Raw genomic sequence first — 10,752 nt, 5'->3', positions numbered from 1 at the left:
AAAGGAAAGAAAGGGGAGGGAGTCCTAAGACCTACGGCAAAACAACAAGTGTGGGGGGATTTGGGAAGAAAAAAAATAGGGGGAAAGAAATAAAAAAGGAAACATAACATTAATATATATAATATATTAATTATTTAAAAAAATAATTTTAAAAATTTTAAATATAAAATAATGATAAAAGATTATATTTAAGACTTGCCACGTGGCGAGTTTTAAGTGGATTGTAGTGCCACTCAGCAAAGTCCAATGGCAAGCCAAGCCCCATACAAGTTTTTCTCGTTTGGAAGGGCATCATGTAAATTTACTTAAATGAAGGCGCATCTCCCGTTACCCTAACAACTCTCATCTCTCACTACTTTTATCATTTTGTGGATAACTTGGCCATCACTCTAATAAGAACAAGTACCAAGCCATCAATCTAACTATATAAGATGTAAACGTCTGTCTAACCCATGTGCATTGAGTGAGGTCAATCTCCAAGAGGCAGATTCTCTGCCCGCTCACTTTTCGTGCCTTCCTATTTTGTATGGTTACAGTTAAGCTACGTTAACATTTTATATTATTTTTTTATAGAGATAATAAGAAAAAAATGAATAGTAATATAAAATGTTAACGTGATTTAACCGTGACCACACAAATAGGAAGGCACAGGGAAAGTGGGAGGACAGAATCTGCCTTTCAATCTCCAAATTGCTTTATATTTTTTTCACATTAATTTATAAAATCCGCAGGAACTTTGTTGTCGTCTTCTTTATCTCATGCATAGACTACTTGGCTTTCTGAGCAGAGTCGTGATTTGGACGTGGGAGCAGGTAATTAAGATGATCATACAAACTTGAACTCCTCCAGAAGGATAGCGACTAGCACATTGGCATCCATACATACGTACCCCCAGAAGAAGTACCAATGTGAAAAGAAACTTTGTATTGTGCTCGGAACATGGGTGATACACTTTACACCACGTATCATTATATAAATGGAGGAAGTTTTATTTTTCAAGTTAATTTTTTAACACAAGTATCTCATAACTTGTATAATAATAAATTGTGTATCACCTCATATTTCGAACACACAAAAAAATTTGTCCAATGAGCAAGTTTGGAATTTTATTGGATTCCTATCACATTGGTAGGTGTATGTATTTGAAGCTCCTCTATTGGAATGGGTCTAGGGGGAATGCGTTCTTTTCCGAATTTTAATCTGAAATTTTAAATTAGTTTAAAATTGAATATTGCTTATAAAAAGAATAACGGAGTGAGAATGTATTCTTGCAAACCGCAAATTTAGGGTTTTCCTAACACTTTCCGCAACCTCTTCTTAAATTTGACTGATGCATACAACAAACATTTAATGAGATAAACTTACTACACCTAATCAGTTGACAAGTGTCATTTCACTTAATCTTGGTTAATTTTTTTCAAAGTTGAAAAATTAACATTTAATGTGAAAGTTAACTAGAGTTAAGTGAAATGACACGTGTCAATTGATTATGTGTATGGTGAGCATACACCATAGTTTATGGTGGTGAGCAAAAATGCTCCAAGTTATAATGATTAGTAAGTTTATCTCATTAAATGCTTGTTGTGTGCATCGGTCAAATTTAAGAAGAGATTGCGGAAAGTGTTAGGAATTGCTCTAAATGGTGTAGACATCACTTAATCAATATAACATGTAAACATCACTTGTTATTTCAAATACTACACAAATACAGTTCAATAATATGATATCCGTAACATTTTATGCCTAACAATATGAGAGAACATCAAATAAAGGGTTGGAATTGCTCTAAATGTTGTCTCAGAGTTTCATGGTTTGTGCCTGCAAATTGCAAACTTTGTTTGGTGCTGTTACACAAACAAAAGGATGATGAAAGATCAAATAATGTCACTATGAATGCATCATGTGAAGTTATAAAACCAGGAACTAAAATTCAGCTTGAGAAAAGAGATGGGCTGAGCCGTCGAGCATTGGGCCTAAACTTAATACTCTAAAAGTGGATTCTCTGGCTTGTAAAACTCTTGGGCCCTTAATTTCAATTTTTCAGCTTAAAAACTAAATAGAGAAAAATCTTAATATATGATAATACCTAACCATTTGATTAGGACAATATACGTAAAATAAGAGTTTGTTTAGAAATACTTTTAAAATAACTAAAAACACTTTTGATGAAAGTGATTTTGGAACAAGGCACGTCTCCAAACGGGTTATATCTTTACAGTGAGGAACACCGCAATATCTTGGAGGTCCACTAAACAAACCCTAGTTACAACGTCTTCGAGCTTATTGCCATAAAGTACTTACAATTTTTCATCCATCGTTGAGTCATACGACGACCTGTGAAGAAAACGTTGCATATATCGACCAAATCAAGCAATGATACATTAACAAAGTCAACACCAAGCATATTGTGTACTTCTCACATCAACATGAACATAAGAAGATTAAAGTCAAATAGATCTAGTCCTAAGACAACATTGCCGACCTCTTCGCAAAGTCGTTGTCAAAGTCAATCTTCCAAAAGCTTGTTCGATGAATTGGTATGTGTAGATCTTCTCATTTGCGACACTTGTACTTCTCAGGGTGAACTTAGGGAGAATATCTTGAAGTATATAATCACTGAGGTTCTAATAATTTGACAAGGTTTTGACAAAGCACCCACATCGGGATGGTCATACCCTTTTGTATGTTGTCTACTACCTACATCTTGAAGATGTTAAGTATCGACATGTTGCATTAACTCACATTTGTTTTCCTTAAGACTATGAATTAACCCCATTGGGTTTTACCATAACCAAATTTGGTGAGACTTAATCCTACATGCAAATCCCTATATGAGACTCACGCGCTCTCCATTAGTGCCTACGAGACAACTTTATCAACTACTTCAACTTTATGGCTAAAGATTTGATAGGACTACTACTTGAGTATTTAAGCACTCAAGGGGAAGTGTTGTAACTAATATTTAATGTAGTGTGGTATAAATCTTAAGTTAAGTTAGGAATCATTCGGAATCTATAAGATCTTTCCCATTAGATTTTGTTTTACTTAGAGAGTAAGTTATTCTCTCTCCTATTACTATAAATAAATACACAATGCTTGATGAATATCACACATAATTTCACAAACCCTTCTCTTCTCTATGCCGTCTCTCCCTTCTTCTTTCTCTCTAAATTTTAGGCTACAACATATCTCTACTTTTCTATTATTTATAATCAAATCAAAACCACCACCATATTCAACGTATAGGAGCTCTTGCCGGTTTCGGGTGCTTAATTTAATTAATATCACAGTGCTTATTTATAGAATTGTCTTCTTTTCTTGAGGTTAAATTCATTAATTTAGATCAACTGACTCAAGTGTGCATTTTTTTCTAAACAATATCGAAAATGATAATAGTGCAACAAAACTCGTGACGCATAAATGAATGTTCTTAATAATTATTTGGATTACAAGCTCCGGCTAGATGGATCTACTTCTTAGCCAAACAGTTTGTGTTTTCCTTGTGCCTTCATTTTTCCAAAGTCTTATCCAAATTCTGTGAAACCATATTTTTAATGGTGTAAAATGTATACAATCCAGATTCAATATTTCAAGTGTTAGTGAAGCAAACACGTGCAAGCCAATCGTGGCACTCCAGGCTCTCCTAAAATATTGGGTTCGTATAATAAATTGGGGTTGGCCGATGTCAATAGTTTTAAATGGTTGGAATTGGATGGATGGATGGATGGATAGGAAGGAACCCTTACCCACAAAGAAAACTTTTACATGCCCTCTTCTGGTTGGTCCTTTTAGTTCTATACTCTTGCTGTTCAGAATTTTCCAACACCCTACCCAAAATATTGATACTTCTTTTTCTATTGTTTAAACTATTTTATTTTTATGCTGACGATCAAACTAAATTATTGAACTATTCAAGCTCATTTTGATTTTAAAAAATTTCCTGCGTCCACAATTGTTGAAAAAAACAAAAGCCAAGCCAAATCATTGAGTATGGTGGCACATTTATAGGTGAATCATATCAAAGTCCAAGTTCCACCATAGTATCTTTAAAAGTCTATAAAAAAAAAAAAAATCCAAATCCTTGCAGTGATTCTGCACTTACACCTGCTTGATGCATTTTAAAATCTTGATCGATCGATGACTTTATTTTTATTATATTTCTTTCTCATTTGCTATTATTGCTATTTTCTAGGTAAGATCGTTCGATATAAAGATATATATATATATTTGATCAAACGATATTTTCTATCCTAAAGGAGAGAGAGTGAGTTTTGTCTCACAATGAGCTAACAATAATATGGTTCAAACTCGTCTTTGACGAGAATCGAACATAAAACCTCTCACTTACAAGTGAAGACACACACATATTTTAAGTGTGCATATTTTAACCTAATTTGCAGTTTCCACAATGATCATTTTTCATTTTGTCAACACAATTATCATGAACTGTATTAGATTATAATTTACATGTCATGATAAATTTGTTTTTAGAGCAAGTAAAGTTACGTTTTCACATTATGTGATACGAAATTCTACAATGCACTGATGTATGATGTATTAGATAACTTGATTTGCATGCTAAATTTTAACAGTTAACCTAAACATCGATGCATCTCGTATTGTATAAAACTTTCACGTTGGTATACAACATGATGTGAAAAATAAGCGATTAGCTTTTGCCGAAGTATCATAGATGGCATCAAATTAGTGTGGTTTAGCAGATGAAAAGGAGCATAAAGGCCAATGATAATGCGCCTGTTATAGGAAGGCATCTCAACCGGGATAAGTGGATCTTTGCATTTTGTATAAATTTGATTAAATAAGGAGGGTAATGCTTGATGAATGTTGGGTTTATTGATACTTTATTTGCTTAACGATGTGATTTGAGTCTAATACAGTTTAGGCACAACTTACTACTAATTAATCATGGTCCATGCAAATTCATGGTCTTTCCCTCTTTAGTCCTATCTACTAAGACCTTTTAAAAATGGTTCAAATTTTCAATAAAGAACTTTTACCTCTTAAAGTGATGTAAAATTCAGTTTTGGTCCAACTTAATGATCATACGTGTGTCAAGCTTCACAGTCACATATGATTAAAATCATAACATCAGGATCATCATTAACTTTAAGAAAACTAGGTTCATGTCTCTTTATTCGATTAATGATCAATTATAATGTTATTTGATTAATCCTACATTTTTTTTGACAAACGATAGCGTTAATAGGTTAAAATTGTTAAATGATAGGGGGAGAGAAATCGGTGGAGACTGAAGCTGCACTAGAGTACATGGAAAAATTGCTTTCCGCCACTACGGTAAAGCGTCATCTTCGTGTATAAATGATTTTCGAGACGCCCTAGAACGCTCACAATATCACCATTAATTACGATATGTTTTACGCATAAGTGATTTTGTTGTTGTTGAGAAGATGTACGATATTCATTGATGAAAGAGAGGGAATAAACGTACATAAAAGAGGATAGAATGCACAACAATGGGCTTCGATAAAAACTTACCAGGAATTTCAACCTGGAGGAAGAGAAAAAGAGCGTCCCGCACTTATGCGCAGTTCAACGTATCATGTTTATTATGCCTTTTTCCTTTTTTGTATTTTTAAACGGGAAAGATGTTGTAAGTATACATCGGTATTGTCACTTAGTACTACGGTTTAGTGGTATTATTCTTTACTTGTAAGTAAGAGGCCTTAAAGTTCGATTCTCGTCAAAGATGAATTTGAACTACATCATTGGTAGTCTATTGTGAGACTTAACCCACTCCTCCACCCCCTAGTGTAGATAATATCATTTGCTCAAAAAAAAAAAAAAAGTATACACCGATATTTTGAGCATATCTCCGAAACGCTCTATAGCGCTCTTAATTAGTATCACCGTTAATTACCAATCTATATTTGCTAAGGTTTTTGATGCACAATTCAGTGCATCATGTTTGTTTTATGGAGTTTATTTCCTAGGTACAATCTTAAGGAACAATTAAAAGAGAATTTTAAGATATTTAAAAACTGGATGAAATAAAAAAAATGGAGACTGAGGAATGTAGAGACCATAGAGAGGCGGTGCGCGGTGGAAGAGACGTGAACTAGCATTGGTTTTATAGAGGCCATAATATGTTGAATGGTATTCATTCCACCACGAAAAGAAAAAATAAATAAATAAATGAATGGAGATTTTGAAATAATTGGATTTTTGGGTGCCAGCATGGGCTGGTGATGACGCACATGAAAGCTACGTGTATGCACTGCAAATATATAAAAATTACTAAAAATAATTAAAAAAGGCAGCAGCCGCATGGTTGATGTAAAAGTTAAAAACTTTAACCCATAAAAGGATGATGGTGGTGATAAAAAATAGAAAGATTCCACAAATAGGCAAAAAAAACAGTAAACAGAAGTCGAAAGTAGAACCAGAATAATATGTCTGCATAATTGCAGAAACAATAATATATCATAAATATTTAATTAATTAATTTCCATATTTAACAAGAATAAAGGAGAGGACGTGGAGGCCTCATCACCGTCCATTTGCCATAAATTGTTGTTATTGCTGTTGTTGACTTTACTCTGTCTCTGTCTGCCGTTAGCTGTGTGAAGCTATTTCTTGTTCTTGTTGTTCTCAAGTAAAACCATTTCTCTCTCTCTCTCTCTCTCTCTTCTTCTTTCCAATTCAAAAACTTTATGTGTTTTCTGTGTTTTTGATTTGGTGATTGTTGTTGGGGTTTGATTGGAATTTGGTTTTGTTTTGGGAAAAAAACAAAAAATCCAAGAGAAAGAAAAAGTGGATATTAAGGAGTAAAAGCAGCAGCAGAAGAGTAGGATTGTTGGAGTTTTGGGCAGCAGAGATTACAGAGCGCTAATTTTTATCCGGATTTGTTGTGTTGTTACAACGTTAGATGTTTTTGATAGATATAGATAGACAGAGAGACAGATTTTAATATTGTTTGAGAAAATATAGGATTCTCCTCCATAACAAACACACCCCAAAAATATCTTTGTTTTTTTATTTTTAGTTTAATTTTATTTGATTGATTCAAAGGATTTTCTTTTGCCTTTGGAAAGAGGCCATGGCTGCCGCTGCTGCACCTCAATTTCATCACAACTGTATGTAATTTACTGAATTTTTGTTTTTGTTTTTTATTTTTATTTTTCTGAATTTTTTGTTTCTGTGATTGTTTGAGCTTAACTCTTTGATCCTGATTTTGTATGATCAGCTCTTAGAAAAGAGGAGGAAGAAGAGAAAGATTCAAACCCGCATGTCCAATCCACAGAATTCTTCAATTCCAATCTGGTATTGTATGCCATAATTTACTTTCACACTCCCTTTTTCTCCTCCTGTTCTTCCTGCTTGTTTCTGTCCCGTCGATTTATTCAATCAATGTGGCTAGAAACAAGAGGGGAAGTGCAAGGGGATGAAGAGGAGGGTGAAAATTATTTTCCTTGTTTTGTTGCAATAATTATTTGGTTTTTAGGCCTAAAGCTTGGCTTTGTACCATATATTGAGTTACCATGTTGAATATTTAGATTTCGTCGTTTCGATGCGTGATTCGTAGTTTTGATGTCTGCTTGCTTTGTGATCCATGAAAATCTAACTTGTGAATTTGCTTGTTTGTGTGTGTGTGTATCTTTAGGCTCACAGCAAGGATGGGAGCCCATCTGATACAGCATCATGTATATCGACCGTGGGAGATACAAACGCCAGTGTAAAAAAAAGTGATGCAGATGCAGATGCAGATTATGAATCCCTGACTTCTTATCCGCCAACTGCATATTACGGATACACCTATCCAGGTTTGCAGCAGCTTCTCATAACTACGGTCCATAATTCGTGTTCTTAGGCTACTTTTAACATCTTATCATTACCACATGCGCAGGTTATGAAATGGAAAACAATGGATACTATGTTGGTGGAACAGGGATGGAGATGCAATATCCAGTAAGTTCCATTATCTAATTCACAATTGCGCACGAAAGACATTGTTATGTGTCTGGATTCATATGGCTGTTGATTTCAAATTGCATTTAGATTACTTCTGCTGTGTGCAATTTGTAACAAACTGATCTTATAGTCACTATTTGCTCCATTTAGGTCATGCAAGCAGATAATGGATCTTTTGTCTACTTGATGCCAGGATTTCAGCCTGGTTATGATCCCTACTCGCCATACATGCCCATTTCTCCAATCGGTAGTGATGGGCAATATGTTGGTCAACAGATGTATCCCTCCCTGAGTCCCGTGTACCAAGCTCCTATTTCCCCCGGATATAACCCTTCTCTTCTTCCTTATGGGGAGTTCGTCCAATCACCCTACTTGTGGGATCCATCTCCTGTTGTTGGAGATGGAACAGTCGGAAGTCCCCACAAAGCAGTCTTAGAAACACCGCCCTATAAACCTAATTTCTCTTCCCCTAGTCACACTCGTGCTCCACTCTCTAAATCTCCCAAGCCGTTGGATGTTTCATCAGGTTATGGTGCGCGAAATCAGTCAAAACCAGCAAACAAGGTAGAGTACTTTTTCTTTGTGCCGGTGGCGTTATATTCTCTTATCTTGGGCAATTTTGATGATTTTTTCAATGATCTTAGGCCTCGCTGCGTCCCCCAAGTCTTCAAACAGAGGCACTAGCGAAAGGTTACTTTCCGGTATCAAAGGTTCCGGTCTATAACCAAGGGACAGGCGGACTGCTCTATCCAAACAATTCTCCGACTTTAAAACCAAATGCAAGGGGCTGGGGTGGCTCTGACAAGTTGAAACCAAGAAGTAAGGCTAATGGCGTTAAGGATATTAATCTATTTAATGAGAAGAACCATGGCCCCAGAACAACCAATCCTAAAGGTGCATTGGTGCCCGGAGCTGACAAGGAGAATGAAAATTCTGATGGCATAGCCTCTGTCATCAGGAAGGATCAATATAACCTCCCGGACTTTCCAACCAAATACAAGCAAGCACTTTTCTTTGTCATCAAATCTTACAGTGAAGATGATATTCATAAAAGCATCAAATACAATGTGTGGGCTAGTACTCCCAATGGAAATAAGAGGTTGGATAGTGCATATCAAGATGCACAAGAGAAGGTGGCACAGAAGGGCTACAAGTGTCCCGTCTTCCTCTTCTTTTCGGTATGCTGGAGACTTAGACCTTATATTTTTACGCAGGAGTTTCCTACTGCAGACTTTTGGACCTTTGGTCTCTAAAATGATTTACTAATGCCATCTTTGCTTCCGTCTGTTTTATGATGTGTTTCAGGTTAATGCTAGTGGTCAGTTTTGTGGAGTAGCTGAGATGATTGGTCGTGTCGACTTCAATAAGAACATGGATTTCTGGCAGCAGGATAAGTGGAATGGTTATTTTCCGGTCAAGTGGCATATCATAAAAGACATCCCAAACCCACAGTTACGACATATAATACTTGAGAACAACGAGAACAAGCCCGTGACCAATAGTAGAGACACTCAAGAGGTGTGCATAACCAACAAGAAGTTTGATTTTATTGTATTTTTCATTCAGTGTGATCAAGCATAAATCTGAGATTACTTTTGTATTTTGCAGGTGAAACTTCTTCAGGGTATCGAAATGCTGAACATTTTTAAAAATTATATGTCAAAGACATCAATACTGGATGACTTTGATTTCTACGAAACCCGCCAGAAAATGATGCAGGAGAAGAGGATCACACAATCTACACCCTACTACGAACTGCAGGTATGCCGTGACTCTTCCTTTCTCTCAATTCTTTTCGATCAACGAAAATCTTTTCTAGTTTTCTAATACCATTGGCATGTTTAAGTAAAGTTCTTGCATATATGCATAAAGGATCAAGAATAAAGCAAGAATAAAGCTAGTAACAAAGTGGAGAGTGTTGTGCCATTCAAGTTTTTGAAATAGGGATGACTTTATTCTATTCTTTCAGATAGGATAATAATTACTATATTTTACGGGAATTGATTTCTGCACTCTCTTCTTTTTTCCCCTGCATTCCTCTCGTTTCTTTAGGCGTTGGATTCGATAATTAAAGAAAAATATATATAGACATAAACAAGGGGAGGAGTGTAGAAGGACAAAGCGGGAGAGTTAAATTTCTTCTTTCGGTTTGCTTGTAATTTGTTTTCGCCGTGGAATGTTAACCAGGAATTTTTATTTATGTTGCAGCAGAAAATGAGTGAGTTAAGTGTCAGTGCTGAGTAGGGGCCTAAGGTGAAAGGCAAAGGAAAGGATGCAGAGATATGGGCATATGACAGATTATAAACCAGAAACTGGAGTCGACGGTTTTCGAGCAGCAGTTAAAATATGTAAATTTGCAGATGAAATTCAAAGGCATGAGAATGAAGAGGTGTCGCTGTTTCCCTTTCAAGTTTCCGTCGAAAGAAACCGAGGTACGAAATGCTGGTTTTGGAAGCACCTAACGATTCATATGCCTGTGGAATCCAAGTTCTCTGCCCTTCCTCTGCCTGCATACATATAGCTTTTGTCTTCAGCATAAAAGTGTATTTGGTTCTTTGTTTTGTGTTCCCACCTCTCACTTAGTTCTCCTGAAATTCACAATTGTAATTGTAATTGTAAAAAAGAAAAAAAAGGAAGAAAAAAAAATGATAGTTTATTTATGAAAGTATTCATACAGCTGAGCGCAATGGCCTTAGAGAATTCATACAGACGACGCTACTTAGTGGAATAAGATATTGTTATTATTGTTGTAGTTTCTCATTTTCTTCGGGTAAATGTAAATGTAAACGGATTAAAAAAATA

General features: G+C 35.5%; 1 protein-coding gene across 2 annotated transcripts; it reads left to right on the top strand.

Moving 5' to 3' along the window:
- Positions 1-6,547: 6,547 nt before the first annotated feature.
- Positions 6,548-10,704, top strand: LOC103445941 (YTH domain-containing protein ECT4-like). Of its 2 annotated transcripts, none has more exons than XM_008384996.4 (9): positions 6,548-7,115; positions 7,226-7,302; positions 7,643-7,802; positions 7,886-7,947; positions 8,101-8,514; positions 8,595-9,128; positions 9,256-9,468; positions 9,559-9,711; positions 10,162-10,704. In XM_008384996.4, the coding sequence occupies exons 1-9, from the start codon at positions 7,079-7,081 to the stop codon at positions 10,192-10,194; spliced, it is 1,683 nt and encodes a 560-aa protein (XP_008383218.2). In that variant the 5' UTR covers positions 6,548-7,078; the 3' UTR covers positions 10,195-10,704. The 2 variants fall into 2 exon arrangements, with proteins under 2 accessions (XP_008383218.2, XP_008383217.2); XM_008384995.4 differs by having other exon boundaries at positions 6,549-7,115; positions 10,159-10,704.
- Positions 10,705-10,752: the final 48 nt, after the last annotated feature.

This window comes from Malus domestica, chromosome 10, assembly GCF_042453785.1.
Source record: "Malus domestica chromosome 10, GDT2T_hap1".
In the NCBI taxonomy this organism is placed as follows: domain Eukaryota; kingdom Viridiplantae; phylum Streptophyta; class Magnoliopsida; order Rosales; family Rosaceae; genus Malus; species Malus domestica.
Note: the sequence above shows the minus strand (reverse complement) of the source record. Positions and strands in the feature narration are given on the sequence as shown.

Bases quoted from the DNA above. Each gene is read 5' to 3' on its own strand.
- LOC103445941 (XM_008384995.4), top strand. From the start codon at position 7,079: ATGGCTGCCGCTGCTGCACCTCAATTTCATCACAACT. The intron at 7,116-7,225 runs GTATGTAATTTA...TTGTATGATCAG, and splicing joins ACCTCAATTTCATCACAACT to CTCTTAGAAAAGAGGAGGAA. The intron at 9,712-10,158 runs GTATGCCGTGAC...TTTATGTTGCAG, and splicing joins CACCCTACTACGAACTGCAG to CAGAAAATGAGTGAGTTAAG.